The 20,244-nt window shown below is 39.6% G+C and overlaps 1 protein-coding gene and 1 pseudogene across 4 annotated transcripts in view; one reads left to right on the top strand and one right to left on the bottom strand.

Annotated features, from left to right (window-relative positions):
- Positions 1-1,807: 1,807 nt before the first annotated feature.
- Positions 1,808-20,244, top strand: part of HDHD2 (haloacid dehalogenase like hydrolase domain containing 2) — a 43,073-nt gene continuing 24,636 nt past the window's right edge. Inside the window, exons 1-4 of one of the 4 annotated variants that reach the window (XM_063653648.1) lie at positions 1,901-1,938; positions 15,810-15,957; positions 17,335-17,403; positions 17,564-17,772. In XM_063653648.1, coding sequence (XP_063509718.1) covers positions 17,387-17,403; positions 17,564-17,772 — 226 coding nt within the window. In that variant the 5' untranslated portion in view covers positions 1,901-1,938; positions 15,810-15,957; positions 17,335-17,386. Of the gene's footprint in view, positions 1,939-3,204; positions 3,260-15,809; positions 15,958-17,334; positions 17,404-17,563; positions 17,773-20,244 lie in introns of those variants that run through there. The other 3 variants (XM_054460950.2, XM_054460953.2, XM_063653647.1) reach the window with 3 other exon arrangements.
- LOC129018906 (small ubiquitin-related modifier 2-like) lies at positions 14,957-15,241 on the bottom strand (annotated as a pseudogene).

Genomic DNA, 20,244 nt, shown 5'->3' with positions numbered 1-20,244 from the left:
CTGTTTTTGTTCCAGTTCAGATACTGCTGTATGTCTTCACTTCTTTGGGTTTTTTGCTCCCCTCCCTTTTTTTTCTGAATCCAGTCCCTCCCTTTGGAGGGGCTGAATTTCTTCTTATCTTGCCTTTCATCAAGTAGATCCATTTGGAGAGGAGAAAGCCATTAGTCCTATCCCATGATTCCGCATAACGTGAATGAGGCCAGGCATTGGTGCCCGCGCCTGTAATCCCAGCACGTTGGGAGGCTGAGGTGGAAGAATTGCTTTAACTCAGGAGTTTGAGACCAGCCTGGGCAACATCGTGGGACCCCACCCTGTCTACAAAAATCAAAATTAGCCAGTTGTGGTGGTGTGCACCTGTGGTCCCAGCTGTCTGAGGAGGTTGAGGCAGGAGGATCCCTTGAGCCTGGGAAGTCGTGGCTGCAGTGAGCCATGATTGTGCCACTGCACTCCATCCTGGGTGACAGAGTGAGGCCCTGGCTCCAAAAAAAAAAAAAAAAAAATCAGTTACACTACCCAATTGCCCAGTCTTGGAGCCTGATAATTGATGCCTTCTCCCTAACCCCAGTCTAATCTGTCACCAGTTTCTGTTTAGCCTCCTATGAATTTATCCTCTTTGCTTTGTTTCCACACATTCTAGTTCAAGTATCTCTCTTGTAGCCCTGCAGTGGGTCTCTTATCTGGTCTTACCCATTCTGGCATCTCTCCTATCTATTCATACTGCAGGCAGAGGAAGCATTTAGAAAAATACATTTCTTATATTACCCACTCAGAATTCTTTGGTGATGTCTTAATCTGGTCAAAGACAGCTGGCTCATAGGGGGAAACTAGGACCAAATCTTTTTTCCTTCAACCAATTAGACCCTCACACAGAAAACTTAAACTTAGCATATATGAGTAAGACAAAAAAACTTCAGATCCAGTGGAGAGGAAAAGCAGATGGCTCCTAGTCCAAGGGACAGAATGGGTCACAGCTCCTAACAGGGCTGACTGCAGCCTTGGGTAGTGGGGGTGTTAGATTGTGGCATACGGGTGGCATATATGGGTCCCCAGTCAAGGACAGAGCAGTGGTTTTATCAAGGGGTATAACCCTTGTATAAGGTGTAACCCGAGTGAGTATCCTATTATGTCAAGAGAGTTCCAGAAAGTTGTTCAGTCATTTTCATAGTGCGTAATAAGAGTGACCTTTCTGTACTCTATTATTCAGGTCCACAAAACTTACTTGGATCAAGAGGAGACAAGTAGAGACCCCCACGAGTGTGGCAGCGGGTTAGGGAGAGAGGTGGTTCTGAGTGTACCAAGATAGAGCTCCCGTGGAAGAGGAAGGCACGGCCCGTAGTGGCTCTAATCGGGAGAGACGCGGGAAAGGAGGGACGTCGCTGCCCGAGGGAGTAGTTAATGGAGAAAGCAAGAGGTGCCAGGTGCTATTCAAGTAGCTAAGGGGGAAATGACGACTTCTGAGATTGGGTTGTCTAGTAAAGTATGACTTCTTAGTTAAACCTCGAGAGTGGACAAGTGGTAGAGGAAGGGAGGGTGAAGGCAAAGAACGCTACTCAGTAACTATCGGTTCAGTAGTGGTGCTGTGGACTGGAAAATAGCTACCGAAGAAAGGCAGGGGATTATTTTTCCTCGTGCATCCCGGCCCAGGAGGCCGCGCCCTTGGGAAAGCGGGTCTCCAGAAGGGCCTAGCTTTCCGTCAGTGGCGGTGCAGACGGAGGACTAACACGACGCGGTGGGTGTGCCGCCTCAGCTGAAATCCCGGGCGAAGGGGTGGGGCGGAGCCGGGAAATGCGGGGCTTCCGGCGCGGCCAGGGCCCAACTTCCGGCGTCCGTCGTGCAGCTGCAGGGCTGTTTGTCCTGGCCGGGGACTCTGCGGCCAGTGCGGCTGGCTGGCTTTGCCATTAGCGGGGGCCTTTCCTGAGGACGGCGTACGGAGTGTGGGTGAGAAGCCGCTGTAGGACAGAAGAGGAAGAAGCGCAATTGGGGCCGGGAGGCTGCAGATTTTGTGACAGGGTTCGGGAACTACCAGTGGCGTCCCCAGGCCGCCCCTCCTCTCGGGCCCGGCCGTGCGCGCTTGCTCTGTGCGGTTTCCCTGTTTTCTCGGAACCGCCGCCTTTGCCTTGGCTCCGCGCGTGCGCACAGCTGGGCGCCAGGCGCGCTGTGGGTCTTTGCGGGGCGGATTGTGAAGCTAGTGTGTCAGTCATTCCTCGAAGCGTGCTCTTGGGCTGTATTTTGGAGCTAGCGTCCCTCCTGGTCAGTTTGGCGTTTTTAATGCCCTGGTACTTGGTCTAGAACCGAGTGCAGTGACCAGTCTTAAGGCTTCTTCCCAGCCAAGAGATGGGGGGATGGAAGTTGAGTTGGTGCTGAAAGAGTTTGTTGTTGGGGCCTTCCAGCTGTGGACACCGGGGTTCATGAGTTAATTCACGATCTTTATTGAACGCCTAAATAACACAGTGGGAAAGGCAACACAGTCCCTTATGCACAGAGCTTAACAGTTTAGTAGGAGAGGCGCGGGCTGGTAACCAGGACAGTGGTAAATGTAGTAGGAACACAGGTGGCTCCTAGCCTAACTCTGGGAGAAAAGGAGTTGGACCCAGAGGAGACACGCCAGAGGAAGTGATGGTTATCTGAGACTGAGGGCTAAAGGGATTGGCCAGGAGACGAGGGTGTAGAGGGGGCCCGAGTAGTTGCAGACAAAAGTCCCGCAACCCAGGGAGGCAAAGTGTAGAGCTCTTGGCCGCCTGCAGTACCATGGAACTTGGGTGCTAGTAGAGACAAATGAATTGGAGAGGGTAAACCAGGACTGTGTCCACCAGTGTTCATTGTTCAGACTTTATCCAGAGGTCAGCGGGGAGTCACTGGAAGAATTTTAACTGGGGAGTGGCTGAATAATACCGTCATTTATTGAATGCCTACAGTGGTTCCAGAAAATCTGGAACCATATAGGGAAGGAAAGAAAATTTGTACTTCCCAGGGGTTTTAGGAGGCATGTTCTGTAGAGCCCCAATCTCCCAAGGGAAAATTTGTATTAAAATCTCTTAAGTATGCAAGTTTTGAATAATATGCCATAATATATATTTAGATGTGTTTTCTCAAATCCTCAAGTTATACTAATGCTTGAGAACTTTGCATCATATGTATCCTGTGATTTTTGTAGCCCTTGATATATCCATAATGTTCCCTCCTTGCTTCTCTCTCCCAGCCCTCCACATACATAACCCAACCTTTCTCTGAGCGGAACACAATTCACAATTGTTTATAGGTATTACTTTCTTTAATCCTCTTATCAACCATTAGAGTTGTGTTATTATTTCTAAATTAGCAATGAAGAAACTGAGGCGAAAAGGTTAAGAAGGTTGCCCAGGTTCACCCAGCTAGTGAGTGGAGATGTATACCCAGGCTGTGAATTTATACAACTCCTTTGTTCTTGTCCTTAACCACTGCACTGTTGCATTGTAGGGAATAATTTAGGGCTGGTGATAGGAGATGCAAAGCAGAGAGGACAATTAAGAAGTTGTTGAAATAGTCTAGATGAGAGTTGATTTCCAACTTCAAAAAGATAGTTTTAAAAATGGTGAAGAGAAGTAAGTGGATATAAGACTGTAAAGGAAGTAGAACTGACATAATTTGGTGTCTGGATTGATGGTGCTGCCAGCCACTCATAAGGATGGCTGGGAAAGAGCACCTTTGAGGGTGAAAGGACTTGGATTGAGATGCCCCAGTGATATTCAAGCCCAGATGTCCTCTGAGGTATCTGGAAGTTCTCCTCTTGGGATGAGAGAATTTGCTTTTCTTCTTTGTATTGAATATGTACCACTGTCAGTGGTTTATGGCTCTTCTGAGGGGTGTCCCATGTAATTTGTTCCAATTATGGGAGATGGTGGGTATGGACTCAAGATAAACAAAATCAGGCACTACCTTTAAAGGCTTTATAGTTATTTTGAGGGTTATATTAGTATTTTACAATTACATTTTATCAAATACCAGCTTGTAGTTCAGGTAACGAGTATTATACATGTTCAGACAAGGCTTGGTGGCTCATGCCTGTAATCCCAGCACTTTGGGAGCCCAAGGCGGATGGATCGCTTGAACTCACCAGTTTGAGACCATCCTGGGCAATGTGGTGAAACCCCGTCTCTACTAAAAGTACAAAAATTAGGTGGGCATGGTGGTGCACACCTGTGGTTCCAGCTACTTGGGAGGTGGAGGTGGGAGGATGGCTTAAGCCAGGGAGGCAGAGGTTGCAGTGAGCTGAGAGATAGTGCCACTGCACTCCAGCCTAGGAGATAGAGTCAGACCTTGTCTCCAAAAAAAAAAAAAAAAAACAAAGTTTTGGACAAGAAGAGAGGTCATAGTGATCAAGTTAGTGGGACTAACTGAAGAAGTAAGTATATTTTGAGGTATGAGTGGGGCACCTCAATTTTATTCTAGGGCTTAGTCACTCTCAAATATGTGGTGCTCCAGAAGAGCATTTTAGAGCTTAAAAGGTATGTTCTATGGAACTGATGAAAGCAAAGAATATAGGCTTTTAAAATGTTTTGGTAACATTAAGCCGGTGTGGATGCTTCAATAAGGATTAAAATGATAAATATGTATTATGACAGTTCCCTGGCTCCAAGTAAATAGTACAGTTCTTACTTTCATTGCTTTTCTAGTCTTGTTCATATTTTGTTCTTTAATCACCTTCAGAGGTAACATTTTTTCTTGAATATTAGATATCTCCCATAAAAGTTGGATTTTGAGAGAAGCAATTTTAGATTCCTCTGTATATATGAAAAGAAAATGCCTTTTTTTGGTCCATCCTTTTGTGGTGCAGTTAGTGTACTTCAAATAATTTTTTAACTGTTACACATCCAAATAGAATCCCTAGGAACGGTCTAGTCTTTTCATGAACAAGCTGTTTTCTGTCTTAGGGAGGTAATAGTTGATGCTATTGCTTATATAATCCTTCAATTCAAGGTCACAATAAAGATCAGAAATAGAATAACATGTGGACTATTACAGAAGGTAGGATTTTGCAGTTGAAACTTGATTAACCACAGCTCTTAATATATTTTTTAACCTCTGCAGTCTTCTTTTTCCCTCTTTCATCAGATACATTATGAAAGACAAACAGAATCGGGGATTTACTTAAAATTCAAAATGCCTTGGAGGTGGAGGCTTTTTTATACTGAGTGTATAGTAATTGTCTGGACTACTGGACTAATTTAGTTTTTTATAACTATTAAATGTATGAGAAAAAACTGACTAAAATATAAGAAGACTCATTTTTTATTGTGCAATATATCATCTATACAAGTGTATGTAAAACATATATGTTTAAAATGATTATAGTATAATTAAAAGCACCCATATTCTCATTGTCTAGGTTAAGAAGTAGAGTATTGCCAGACCTTAGAGGCTCCCTTTGTGCTCCTCTTGGTTTGCATCTGCTTCCTGTCCTCTGGAGGGTAATCATTATCCCCACTCTTGTGGTAATCATTCCCTTGCTTCTCTTTACAATTTTATCACCTATGTATGCATCTGTATTTTTGAGTACTATAATATGAAACCATACTGTATATATTCTTTTTTTACTTGCTTTTTTCACCCTCTAGTAGATTTCTGAGAGTTGTGTAAGGTGATGTGTATGAATGTAAGTTCTTTCTACTGCATTTCTACATTTTTTTCTGTGTATAAATATACCACAACTTATTTATCCATTCTGCTGTTGATGGACATTTGTATGGTTTCTATTTTCTGGCTGTTACAAATGGTGCTGCTATAGATGTCTTTGTTCATGTATCATGGTACACTGTGAAAGAATCTCTCAAAGGTATACTTGGAAGTGGAACTGCCAGATTGTAGGGTATGGTGATGCCAGACTGATTCCAAAATGCTTGTACAAGTATGTTCTTTCACTAGCAGCATGTGGGAATTGCTGTTGACAGCCTTTGGTGTTTGCAGACTTAAATTTTGCCCATCTGTAGGTTGGTGCATTGATCTCACTGTGCTTGAAATTTGCATTTTCCTGATTACCAATGAGCTTTGAGTAGCTTCATTTATTTGCTGTTCAGATTTGCTCTTTTTTTTTTTTTTTTTTTTGAGACACATTCTCGCTCTGTCGCCCAGGCTGAAGTGCAATGGTGTGATCTCCGCTTCACTGCAACCTCTGCCTCCCAGGTTTAAGCGATTCTCCCTCCTCAGCCTGCTGAGTAGCTGGGATTACAGGTGCCTGCCACCATGCCCAGCTAATTTTGGTATTTGTAGAGACAGGGTTTCACCACGTTGGCTAGGCTGGTCTTGAATGCCTGACCTAGGGTCATCCACCCACTTTGGCTTCCCAAAGTGCTGGGATTACAGACATGAGCCACTGTGCCCGGCCAGATTTGCTCTTTTGTAAAGGATACGTTAAGATCTTATGCAGTTTTTCTATTGGGTTGTTCATCTTTTTCTTAATGTTTATACTTTATACTTCCTGGAATCTCGTCTTTTCCTACATGTGTTAGAAAAATAAGTTCTTTTTCTGTATTTTCACTCTCTTTGTGGTGCTTTTGAAATATAGTTGAATTTATCTGTCTTTTCTTCAATGGTTTGTGCTTTTTCTGTCTCATTTTAGAAAGCCTTTTCTGTCCTCAAGTCATGAAGATACTCTCCTATCTAAAAGTTTTACAGTTTTGCCTTAAACATGTGGTTGTTTAATCTCCTTGGGAAAAAAAATTGTTGTGTATGGTGTGATGTGGGAGTCCAATTTCATTTTTTCTCGTGGATATTCCGTGGTTCCAACCCCATATTATTGATCATTTTATTTTTTCTTTACTAATCTGAAACACTACTTCTATCATATATGAATTTTCTACACATATTGGGATCTTTTTCTGTATTTTCTGTTCCATTGATCAGTTTGTCTCCATATGTACTAATACCACACCATTTTAATTAATTACAAGACCTCATTAAGTAAGTCTGGATATTAGGTAAAGCAACACCTACTTTCTTTTTCTTCTTTGGTCTTGGCTGAAGTGTCTTGGCTATACTTGGCGATTTGTACTGGTGTAAACATTTTAGCATCAGCTTATCAAATGAACCAGACACTTTTTGGGATACTGATTGGAGTTGCATTGAATCTGAGTCTAAATGTTGCTCCTTTGAAAGCAATTTGTCTTTTCCCTTGGCTGTTTTCAAGATCTTCTCTTTGCCATTGGCATATAGCAAGAGTTTAGATGTGGATTTATTTTCATTTATCTTGCTTAGAATTCATTGGACCTTCTGAATTTGCACACTGATAGTCTTTCATGTGTTTTCTCCTCATATTTTTGATCTTGCCTTTTGTTCTTTAAACATGTAGGCATTATGATAATTACATTAGAAGAATAAGAAGCCCTTATAGGGCTGCTTGTGCAGTCTGTTGTTTGTGTAGATTCTCCCTTACCATGGCTTGTTTCCTTAGGTTACTTGCTCATCATTCTTATAATTTGATGTCTTTGTGCTTTTTTTTTTCCTTTTCTTTTCTTTCTTTCTTTCTTTTTTTTTTTTTTTGAGTCAGGGTCTTGCTGTGTTGCCCAAGCTGGAATGCAGTGGTGCTATCATAGCTCTCTGCAGCCTTGAACTCCTGAGCCCAAGCAGTCCTCCCATCTTAGCCTCCCAAGTAGCTAGGACTGCAGGCCCATGCTACCACGCTTGGCTATTTGATTTTATTTATGGGATTTCTTTGTTGTTTGGGCTGAAAACTAGTATTTTGAGGGAGGGTTTATATTTGCTGTAGCCAGGCACCTGCTAGTCAAGGTCACACTAATTAAAATCTTGAAGTTTTTCTGAGGCTTATCTTAGGTAATGTGAATTTGGTCTGCAAATTGGGCCCAGCGCTGGTTTATGGTTCCAAATTCTCTGCAGCACTTTCTACCTACCACCCCTTTGGGCCACGTTTCAAAGCAGTTGATTTTCTTGTAGTCAACTGAGACAAGGTAGAGAGGGAGTGCCTGGGATAGGTTTATTTCTGGCTCACCCTTACAGTGAGGTCTTGGTTTTTAGGTTAGAGGATCTGTCTCTTCAGAAGGGCTCTGAGTTCATCTTTATTCCTTGAAGAGGCCCATGGGGAAAAAGATAACTTAAGGTCACATAGTGTGACAGATACCTTTGGAGCCAAAACAGGCCACAGTGTTCTGCTCATCTCCTGAGTTTCTTGCTTTTATTCAGATCTAACAATTCCTTTTTCCCTTGCACCTTGTGGCTTACACACACGTGCGTGCACACAGACGTGCACACACACATGTATAATTTTTTGATCTAGTATTGTTAGGTTTTATTTGGAGAGTTAATTTGATTCTTAGCCTGCTATATTATGGAAGCCCAAGTTTAAAGTGATTTTTAAAAATAAGCATACCAAAGTTTATTCATCAATAAATGTTTACTCTTTCAAAGTAGTCAGGGTAGGAAACGATAAGCTTCTACATTGCTCAAGATCTTTTTGGACTCCTATTTTGGAATTGCTTTCTGAGCTAGTACATGTTCTTTGGGATATTTTTATTGGTTACAATTTGTATGCTTTAAAGATGGATATAATTTTGAAAGTGTCAGAATAAAGCCTGCTGAATGAGATGGGTAGTCAAGGAGAGTAATGCCACTTGGAGTTAAAAATAAAATGGAGCCATTGGTTAATGAGGCTGATTTTCATGTGTGGCTCATATGCTAACATTGATGGTAATTCCTAAAGAGAAAAATCCCAAAATGTTTTGAGTAATAGTTATTTGAAATAAACATTTCTTATCTAGTTACCTTCAGTTAACTGGAAAAATAACTCTACTAGAACACTGTATTATTTCTTAAGCATCATGAGTAGTTGTGTCTTTAGTGTGATGAGGAAATATTAGTAGAATACAAATATATATATATGTGTGTGTTTTAGGGATATAGTCTCACTGTGTTGCCCTGACTGCACGGTCATAGCCCACTGCAGCCCCATACTCCTGGGCTTACGCAATCCCAGTAGCTGAGACTACAGGCACACGCCACCATGCTTGGCTACTTTTTAAATTATTTTTTATAGAGATGGGGGTCTCGCTTTATGGCCCAGGCTGGTCTCGAACTCCTGGATTCAAGCAATCCTCCTACCTCAGCCACCCAAAGTGCTGGGATTACAGGTGCGAGCCACTGTACCTGGCCAACAATCTTCTTTTAAAAGAGAAAAATAGCTTCTTGGACACATGCTTTCAAATTTTTTTCGTTAAATTTTTATTTCTGTTGTATATCTAATTTTATACATTATTAATAACATTCTTTGCATTAATATAATAGGTATATTATAAATAATGTGCCAAAGATCTATTTAATATTTGTGTGGTATGTCTGGTATATTCTGTGTAGGGAGATAAATTCTGTTTCATTTAAGAGTAGTTTGTCAGGCGCATTGAACCTTTAGAAAAAGTTAGAAGGCAAATTTAGTAACAAATCTTTGTTAGTAATTTCTTCATCTGAGCACCATCATTCTCAAGAGGAGGTAATATCTATATAGACATTATCTGGACCTTGGTTTTCCCAATTAAGGTGTAAAACCAGTGTGTGTAGAAAGAGGGGTGAGGGGTGGTTCGAGAGCAGATAATCAAAGATCCTGTGTGGCTGTAATGTTCTTTTTGTTCATTACTTAAATATTTATGGTCTGTTCTCTTATTCTTATATAATCACATGTATTTTCCTCATTATTTTTCTTTCTCCTCAAAGCCCACTTTTGCCCTCACACTTCTAAATAGAAGCATATACAACTCTTTTCTTTATGAGAACGTATGTACTCACATTCTGTGACCATATAGGGCATGATGTTATGTGTATGTCTCTGTAAGTGGAATTAAGGGTGTTTAGCTTGCTGGTTTTAGGGTTTTTTGGGTTTTTTTTGCCACTCTTCTCCAGTAGGAATCTCCTCCCCTAGCACAGGGTCAATAAACTTTTTCTATAAAGGGCCAGATAGTAAGGCTTTGCAGGCCAAAAAGTAAAATTGAGAAAGTTAGGTAGGTATGTAGGTAACAGGAAAGAAAATTTTTTTCTACAAACTTTTTTTTTTTTTTAATGAAATGAAAAACATTTATTTATGGAACTAAAACTTTAATTTCATATTATTTTAATGTATCACAAAACATTATTCTTTTGATTTCTTTCCCAATCATCTAAAAATCTGTACTAGTTCATTCTCACGCTGCTATAAGGACATACCCAAGACTGCGTAACTTATGTAGGAAAGATGTTTAATGGACTCACAATTCCACATTGCTGGGGAGGCCTCACAATCATGGCATAAGGCGAAGGAGTAACAAAGGCATGTCCTACATGGTGGCAGGCAAGAGAGCGTGTGTGGGGAACTGCTCTTTATTAAACCATCAGATCTTGGGAGACTTATTCACTATCACGAGAACACCATGGGAGAACCCACCCCCATGATTCAGTTACCTCCCACTGGGTCCCTCCCAGAACACATGGGGATTATGGGAGCTATAATTCAAGATGAGATTTGAGTGGGAACACAGCCAAACCATATCAAAATGTAATCAATTATCAGCTTACAGGAAAAGACAAGATGAGTCTGGAGCATCATGTAGTTCCAAAAGCAAAGAAGTGCTCAAAAAACAAAAGGATGCAGGCACAGGAGCCAACCTGAGAGAGCTCTCAATGGCCAAAGCTAAAACAATTTCAGCAGCAAACTAAATGACATAGTATTAGCTTATAGCACAAAGAATAGAATAAATATCTGTGAGCCCATACTGATTACATAAATAAATGATTGAGTAAATCGATGGAGAACAAGTCTTTCTCACAGAAGAATTTGAAATAATATATGAGGATACTCCTATTTTTAGAAGGTGGAGTTTAGTTCCTCCCTACCCTCTTTATGACTCAGCCCCAAAGAATAAAATGTGAAAGGGAAAAATACTGAATGTGGAAAAACCTGGCAAATATCATAATTTATTAAACTAGCCTTCTGTTGATGGTCATTTAGGTTGTTTCTAATCTTCTAGTATTTGAATCTAGCAGTAAGTAAAAAAAGATAATATATCAGGACTGCATTGGATTTGTGCAAGATTGACTTAACATTAATTGACCCCATTGACAGCTTAAGGGGAAAAAATGTGATCATCTCATTGGATACAGAAAAAGTAGTAGGTAAAATCCAATAGCCATTTATGACAAAAATTTTTAGCAAACTGGGAATAGAAGGGAACTTTCTTAAATGGCTAAAATATCAGCAGAGTTCTACAGCAAGCCTACTTAATGTTTAAATACTAAAAGCATTCCTTTCAAAATCAAGAACAGAATAAGGATGCGTGCTATCACTACTTCTATTCAATTATGGAGTTCCTAACTAGAATAATAAAACAGAAAATAAGAAAAATAGAAAAAATTATCACTTGTGGTTGGTAATTATTGTCTACATAGAAAATTCTCTATGTAGAATTTTAAAAATTCTCTATGTAGAATCTCTATGTAGACAATAATTTTCTATGTAGATAATAATTACCAACTACAAGTGACAATTTTGTTTCTTTTTTTTCTTATTTCAGAATTAAGAAAGTTTGGGGCCAGTTGTGGTGGCTCACACCTGTAATTTCAGCACTTTGGAAGGCCAAGGTGGGAGGATCACTTGAGCTTAGGAGTTGGAGACCAGCCTCAGAGACATAGGAAGACCCCCTCTTTACAGAAAAAATACATTAGCCAGGCGTGGTGGTGCACACATGCAACTGCACTCCACCCTGGGTGACAGAACAAGGCCCTGTCTCAAAAAAAAAGAGTTTGGAATGGTTAAAGGATATAAGACAAAAACAACAATAACAACAAAAAATGTATTTTAATACACCAACACCAAACTGTTAGAAAAGGTAATTTAAAGTAACTTAATATAGCAATGATAGAGTTGTGTCTACAAATATATGCAAGCCATTTATGTAGATATTTATAAAACTAAAAAAACTTATGTGAATGGAGAGATACAGTATGTTGATGGATAGGATGGCAATATAATAATGATCTTAGTTGTCCTGATATTGCTTTGTAGATTAAATGCAGTTCTAGTCAGAATCCCAAAAGGTGGATCTTGGTTTTGCTTTTGGTAGAATATGAAAGGCACCAACGTGGCTGAATCTCAGAAATACAATGTTGAGCAAAATAAATCACGAAAATTGTGAAAGAATGTGTACATTGTGATTTCATTTTTATAACATTCTAAAATGGTAAAACTAAGCAATTGGTAAAAAATATGAAGAAAAGAAAGAAAATTATTATCACAAATTAATTGTACCAGTTACTTCCAGGAAATTTAACTGACCAGGTTCTTACAGGAGGCTTCAGCAATATTGCCATTAGTTCTATTCTTAAGTTGGAGATGAGGTAGATACATGGAATTTTGTTTTGTATAACTATTACCATTCTTGAAGAAAACATTCAAACTGTTTTTCCTCTGCTGTCACACCAACACAGCAACAGTCAATACAGAAGACTTCTGTGACCCCAAAATATGTGGAGATTTTTCCCATCAGCAAGCAAGCAATCAGTTCTGCAGCAGATACCAGTTGGTTGTCCTCCAATTCAGTTCCAACACTGTCTACCTGGAGATAGTGTCAGATCCCACAGGTTGAGGGCTTAGTCTCCAAGACTGCCTCCTCCATTTTCAGACACCAGTCACGAGTCCTGGCCTGTGGAACTTCTTACTGACTGGCTTCAAGTTGAGGTTTTCACACGTTCCACTTTGGGTTTGATTAGTTTACTAGCACAGCTCACCAAAGTCAGGGAAACACTTACTTACATTTATCAATGTACTATAAAGGATTCTTTTTTTTTTTTTTTTGTGACGGAGTCTCGCTCTGTCACCCAGGCTGGAGTGCAGTGGCACGATCTTGGCTCACTGCAAGCTCCGCCTCCCAGGTTCACGCCATTCTCCTGCCTCAGCCTCCTGAGTAGCTGGGACTACAGGCGCTGCCACCATGCCCAGCTAATTTTTTTTTTTTTTTGTATTTTTTAGTAGAGACAGGGTTTCACCATGTTAGCCAGGATGGTCTCGATCTCCTGACCTCGTGATCCACCCACCTCGGCCTCCCAAAGTGCTGGGATTACAGGCGTGAGCCACCGTGCCTGGCCAACAAAGGATTTTTTTAAAGGATACAAATTAACAGCCAAATGAAGAGATACATAGGACAAGGTCTGGAAGGGTCCCCAGTGAGAGCTTCTGTCCCCATGGAGTTGGGGTGTGCCACCCTCACAGCATGTGGGTGCATTCTTGTTCACCCTCCTGTCAGCCTCCATGTGATCAGCTCCCCAAAAGCCCCCATGGAGCCCTATCAATGGAGACTTCATTGGATAGGTATGATTGAAGTATGCGCAACTGTGTCAAAATGTGATTGAATGTAAAGGGTATGATCTAAACCCTGTAAGTCCTGTTTAGATTGTTCTTGACGCCTCTGCAGCATTCCTTCCTCCAGGGTGTGAGACAGAACCTCTCTGGAATGAGGGTCTTTTGACCCAAAATCAGATGAGAGTTCTGCCTTGGGCAGGTGAAAGGCAGGCAGGAGAAAGAGAGATTCTGTTTACTTCAACAAAGGCTATGGGATTTATGAGCCAGGAATCATGGACAAAATCATTTTGTATATTTATATATCACACTGTTATTAGGTATGAAAACATCCTTCTTTTGCCCACTTTGATAAGAGATCTCCTATTAACTTATTTTTCTCAAACTTTTTATGTTGAAAATTTGTAATAGTGCAGTAAAAACCATATATTCTTCACCTAAAGTCACTAATTGTTAACCCTTGCTCCATTGGCTGTATATTACTCTCATGCATTGCATTTAGATGCCATGTCTCTTCAGGCTCCTTTAATTTGATACAGTTCCTCACCCAGCCAATTGTTTTGTACAGTTTTCTTCAGTTCGAATTGCCTGACTTTTTCCTTATGCTTCAGCTTGGGTTGAACATTTAAGTAGGAATCCTGCACAGGTGATGTTGTCTCTCTCAGGAAGCACATGATGTTGGTTTGTCCCATTACTAATGGTGTTAATTTGATCATTTGATTTAAGGTGTATCTGGCAAGTTTTTCCACTGTAAAGGAATCTTTTTTTTTTTTTTTTTTTTTGAGACAGAGTCTCACATGGTCGCCCAGGCTGGAGTGCAGTGGCGCGATCGCGGCTCACTGCAACCTCCGCTTCCCGGGTTTAAGTGATTCTCCTGCCTCATTCTCAGCCTCCCTAGTAGCTGGGATTACAGGCAACTGCCACCATGCCCAGCTAATTTTTGTATTTTTAGTAGGGATGCAGAGACGCGGTTTTACCACGCTGGTCTTGAACTCCTGACCTCAAGTGATCCGCCTGCATCGGCCTTCCCAAAAGTGCTAAGCCACTGCACCCAGCCCTATTCTTCTTTTTTTTTTTTCAACAAGAAGTTTATTTAAACACCAAGATGCTTGACTTGAAGGGAAAAATAGGATTCTTTTTTTTTTTTTTTTTTTGAGTAATTTATCCCTACTTAAAGATAGATTGCCCTACATGTAACAGCTACGCAGAAAAAGTTATAAAATTGTCTTTGGTTTTACATTGATAAATGAAAAACATTAAAATTCTCCAATTGAACAAGATATGCAGGGATTTTTATGGGGTTTTTGTTGTTGTTAGAGCAAAATAACTTACTGAAATGTAAAGATAGCTGAATGAACATGCCACTAATGGAGAAAGGGTATTTTCACAGAATCAGTATTTTTCCCCATCCCATCTCCACTTGATGTCAATCAGAACATACCATTGGCTATTTAGTTTAAAAAAATGCAATATGCTTGTGCACACATACCAGTTACTTTGTGTACCGTAAAGGAATGGGGAAAGAGGAAAGGAAAGAATAGAGAAAACTAGTCATCAGGATATGGTGGAATCAAATTGCCATTTTCTGATTGAGAATGTAAACTTGGTCTGTAAGAACAGAATTCTGGAGTAAAGAAGCAGGTTCCCTTTTTGCTAGACACCTCCTGTCTGCTGCTGGAACACATCCATTGTATCTTCAGCCTCCATTTCCAAATGCACAGGTGTGTCTGTTTCATTGATTGATTGCCCATCAAATTGGAATCTCATCTGCCTCATTGACAATCCCTGTCATTCACAGTAGTCTTTCGTTAGTTTACCAAGTGGTGTATGCCTCTTAATCTTAAACTGCACCACAGAACCATTCTGCCCTGCCACCTTCAAGTTAATATGATCGTTGTTCTCAGTTTTGACTTCTTCCTTGGGCTTTTTGTTGGCCATGGTGACTGCCAGAGTCTCCTCAGCTGCCACTTCACAAAAGAGGTACCATGTCTGCACCAGGAGCAGCAAAAAGGAGGAGGTGGCAGTGGTGGATGAGGGAGAGCCACATATTCTGTTTCAGGTTACAGCAGCAAAGAAGGGCGATTAGAATATTTGCATTATACATAACCAAAGATGAAGAAGACTCTGCTAATGATTTAGTCCTTTCATCCACCCGTTCTTTGGAGTACATTATTCTCAGGTTTAAAAATAAAATAAATGAATGAATTGTTCACCAGAGTTCTTTTAAAAAACCTGAAAGTAAATAGTGATACCTCTGTAAGCGTTTTCCTTCCTATAGTTTTAATTCAAGTGTTTTTTTTTTTTTAAAAAAAACCTAAGTATTGTAAAAGTTTTATGGATCAAATTTTGGATTTGTAATTTTTAAAACCAGTTTTCTCCAAAATGGAAGCAGCTTAACACTAAGCAGGATCTTTCTGGATATGAGAGATATTTTTGAATACTTACCAGTTTTTAATTGTCCATTGTTTCCTAAACTGTATTTTTAATTTCATTTGCTCTCTCCTAGGGAATGAAGGATGGCAGCATGCCGTGCATTAAAAGCTGTTTTGGTAGATCTCAGTGGCACACTTCACATTGAAGATGCAGCTGTGCCAGGCGCACAGGAAGCTCTTAAAAGGCAAGCTATCCTCCAGGTTCAGCTGACAAATATGTTTGTAAGTGCCATTTTACCACGGCAGATCATTAGCTAAATGGATGGCCTTAAGATGGCATTTTACCGTCTTAACCATATATAGGAACTGCCTTGGGTTTAGCTAGAAGATGTATGCATTATAATTTCCTCCAAACATTGTTTTCTAAGCCTTTATTAGGTTTGGCCTTTTGATTCAGTCTTTTTGTTCTATATATATGTCATTTTCTAAGTCAGTAATGTGAATGTGGGGATGACAACTCAAGAGTCTACAATGTGGAATAAATACCATTGGAAAAAATCGCAAATGAATCCTGGAATCACAAAATAAAACACACACAGACAGGCATAATGCTGCTCTTTCTTGTTTTACCTAAGATCTAACATTGATTGTGCAACTGCTCAAATAAAGTTTAGCTAAAGAACTTGAAATTTTTGAATTATTTCCATCAACTAAACACTTTTAAAGGCTAAGGACTGTCTTATATTTCTCATTTACCAACCACAATACTAAACAGAAGTCTGGATACAAATGAGATACCCAGTAAAAGTATGTTAAAGTAAGCGGAATGTGAATGTTTGCTTCTGGGTGTCCTGAAAAAAAAATCAACTAATCACAACAGAACTAATAACATATATTAAGGATCTTTATCCTAAAATAATTTAGAGAAGTTTTCAAAATCAGCAATACTTAGTATGTGGTACGTATTTTCCAACCTTAAAATGTTCGTAGTGTGGTGTTAATCAGAAAATCTAGTGACTCATAGGCCAGGCACGGTGGCTCACGCCTGTAATCCCAGCACTTTGGGAGGCCAAGGCGGGTGGATCACCTGAGGTTGGGAGTTCGAGACCAGCCTGACCAACATGGAGAAACACCGTCTCTACTAAAAATACAAAATTAGCCGGGCGTGGTGGCACATGCCTATAATCCCAGCTACTAGGGAGGCTGAGGCAGAAGAATCACTTGAACCTGGGAGGCGGAGGTTGCGGTGAGCCGAGATTGTGCCATTGCACTCCAGCCTGGACAACAAGAGTGAAACTCCGTCTCAAAAAAAAAAAAAAAAAAAAAAAAAAGAAAAAATCTGGTGACTCATATCACAGTGCCAGGTATTAGCGCAAAAGATTGACACAAACCTCACTTTCTTTCAAGGAGCTTACCTTTCATTTGGGGAATCAAGAAATACATACTTATATATCTGGCAGGCATCAGTTGGGAGTTACCAATTTAGTTAGGAGTCATGATGTTCATTTTATAGGTGGAGAAGCAGTGGACAACATGTTGTTTAAAGTAAAAAAAAAAAAATCTGTTGCACGGTTGGACTTTATCTTGACTCCTTAATAGGGGAATGGATGTCTGTTAATCAGTGTGCTCTTGTTGGACAGAGCTTTTACTGCTTTACAGATGAGCTTTCTACCGTAGATTGAAAGAAAAACCTTTTTACATCTGGTGAACAATGACATCTCTAAGTAGGTATGTAAACTGTAAACCTGCCATTCTGGAGGGGCAAGAGGTTACACATTGTCATGTTGCTGGCCATAAAAACATTTGGCACAGTTTTAACAAATTAGGATATTTTATAGGGCCAGAATGTAAAAGCTGCCTTTTGACTTCTGAATTTGGCCCTCTCCAGGTTACGTGGCACTTCTGTAATCGTTAGATTTGTGACCAATACGACCAAAGAGAGCAAGCAAGACCTGTTAGAAAGGTTGAGAAAATTGGAATTTGATATCTCTGAAGATGAAATATTCACATCTCTGACTGCAGCCAGAAGTTTACTAGAGCAGAAACAAGTCAGACCCATGCTGCTAGTTGATGATCGGGCACTACCTGATTTCAAAGGTAGGGGAAATTTGGAAAATTTAAAGATTGGATATTTATATGTACTTACAAATCATTTTTAAAACTGGATGTTTAGAGATGTTTATTCTGATTTCCCTGTTATTATTGAAATATTTGATAATACTGATATTTTGAATCTAAATTGGCATTTCTCAAACCTTTTTTTGACTGTAATCCATAGTAAGTGAAACACATTACATAGTAACCTAATACATATCTATATGTGTGTCTTTATGTAAGTTAAGCAATACTTACTCTTGCTGTATAACATGCATTCTGTTTTCTTTTTGGTTTGATTGTTTGTTTATGATGCTGCTTAGAGCCCTCCGAATTAGTTTTACAATCTAATAATAGATCACGACCCATGGTTTGAAAAAACACAGATCATAAAACCATAAAAACCCTAGAAGAAAACCTAGGCAATACCATTCAGGACATAGGCATGGTCAAGGATTTCATGTCTAAAACACCAAAAGCAATGGCAACAAAAGCCAAAATTGACAAATGGGATCTAATTAAAGTAAAGAGCTTCTGCACAGCAAAAGAAACTACCATCAGAGTGAACAGGCAACCTACAGAATGGGAGAAAATTTTTGCAATCTACTCATCTGACAAAAGGCTAATATCCAGAATCTACAAAGAACTCCAACAAATTTACAAGAAAAAAACAAACCAACCCCATCAAAAAGTGGGCGGAGGATATGAACAGACACTTCTCAAAAGAAGACATTTATGCAGCCAAAAGACACATGAAAAAATGCTCATCACTGGCCATCAGAGAAATGCAGATCAAAACCACAATGAGATACCATCTCACACCAGTTAGAATGGCGATCATTAAAAAGACAGGAAACAACAGATGCTGGAGAGGATGTGGAGAAATACGAACACTTTTACACTGTTGTTGGGACTGTAAACTAGTTCAACCATTGTGGAAGACAGTTTGGCGATTCCTCAAGAACTAGAAATACCATTTGACCCAGCAGTCCCATTACTGGGTATATACCCAGAGGATTATAAATCATGCTGCTCTAAAGACACATGCACACATATGTTTACTGCAGCACTATTCACAATAGCAAAGACTTGGAACCAACCCAAATGTCCATCAATGATAGACTGGATTAAGAAAATGTGGCACATATACAGCATGGAATACTATGCATCCATAAAAAAGGATGAGTTCATGTCCTTTATAGGGAAATGGATGAAGCTGGAGACCACCATTCTCAGCAAACTATCGCAAGGACAGAAAACCAAACACCGCATGTTCTCACTCATAGGTGGGAATTGAACAATGAGAACACTTGGACACAGGAAGGGGAACATCACACACTGGGGCCTGTTGTGGGGTGGGGGGAGTGGGGAGGGATAGCATTAGGAGATATACCTAATGTAAATGACGAGTTAATGGGTGCAGCACACCAACATGACACATGTATACATATGTAACAAACCTGCGCATTGAGTACATGTACCCTAGAACTTAAAGTATAATAATAGAAAAAAAAACCGAACACAGGTCAAAATTACTTTGAGTATTATAAGCTAATCCTCAATGCAGGAGCCACTATATTAACTTGATTAAATGAGATACACCAGGATCTCTTTGTTTAAAGTAGATGTTATTCTGGATAGTGTGAAGTTTTTACATTGAACATGAAATATTTTTCAATCAAGAAAAAGTGTTTCTCTTTGGAAAAGTCAACAGATTCTGAAAGAATATCATAGTTTTATGAAGCTTTGCCACATTGCTTCTTTTCAGAGAGGATGCTCAGAGTGCAATGGCACAATATAGAAAATGGAGTGTATAAGTTCAGCATGGCTATAGAGTTGGGCAGACCTCAAAACTAGTACTAATAGGAAATATGCCAATGTATCAATCAGAATTATTATTTGCAAGAAACAGAAACCAACTTTGCTGAATTAAACAGAAAATAAATTTATTAAAAGCATCTGAGTGCTGACAGGAATACAAAATGACACAAAGCCTATGGAGAGGAATTTGGCAGTAGCTAGCAAAATTACATATGAAGCAGCACTTGTAGGAATCTATCTCTAAAATATAGATACAAAAATACACAATGACATATGAACAAGGTTATTCATTACTACCTTATTTGTAATAACAAAAGATTGGAAACAACCCAAATATTCATCAGAAGGGACTGATTGAATAAACGGTGATATATTCACAAAATGGAATGCTTTGTAGCTGAAAATTAAATAATGATGAAAAGTTCTATCTCTTGATAAGGAATGCTCTGCATAGGATATATTAAATGAAAAAAGTAAGATGTAGTACATTTTCTGTGTAGGAAAATGAGAAGAAAATGGATATACATATGTATTTGTCTTATATTTGTAAAAAGAAGCCAAAGAAGGATAAATGAAAAACTAATGAAAATGGTTACCTAAAGGGGAAGCAAGGGAAGAGGGGATGGATCAAGATAGGAGGCTTTTTAAAAAGTC

The sequence above is a fragment of the Pongo pygmaeus genome, chromosome 17 (genome assembly GCF_028885625.2).
Source record: "Pongo pygmaeus isolate AG05252 chromosome 17, NHGRI_mPonPyg2-v2.0_pri, whole genome shotgun sequence".
Taxonomy (NCBI): Eukaryota; Metazoa; Chordata; class Mammalia; order Primates; family Hominidae; genus Pongo; species Pongo pygmaeus.
This window is presented reverse-complemented; position numbering and strand designations above follow the sequence as displayed.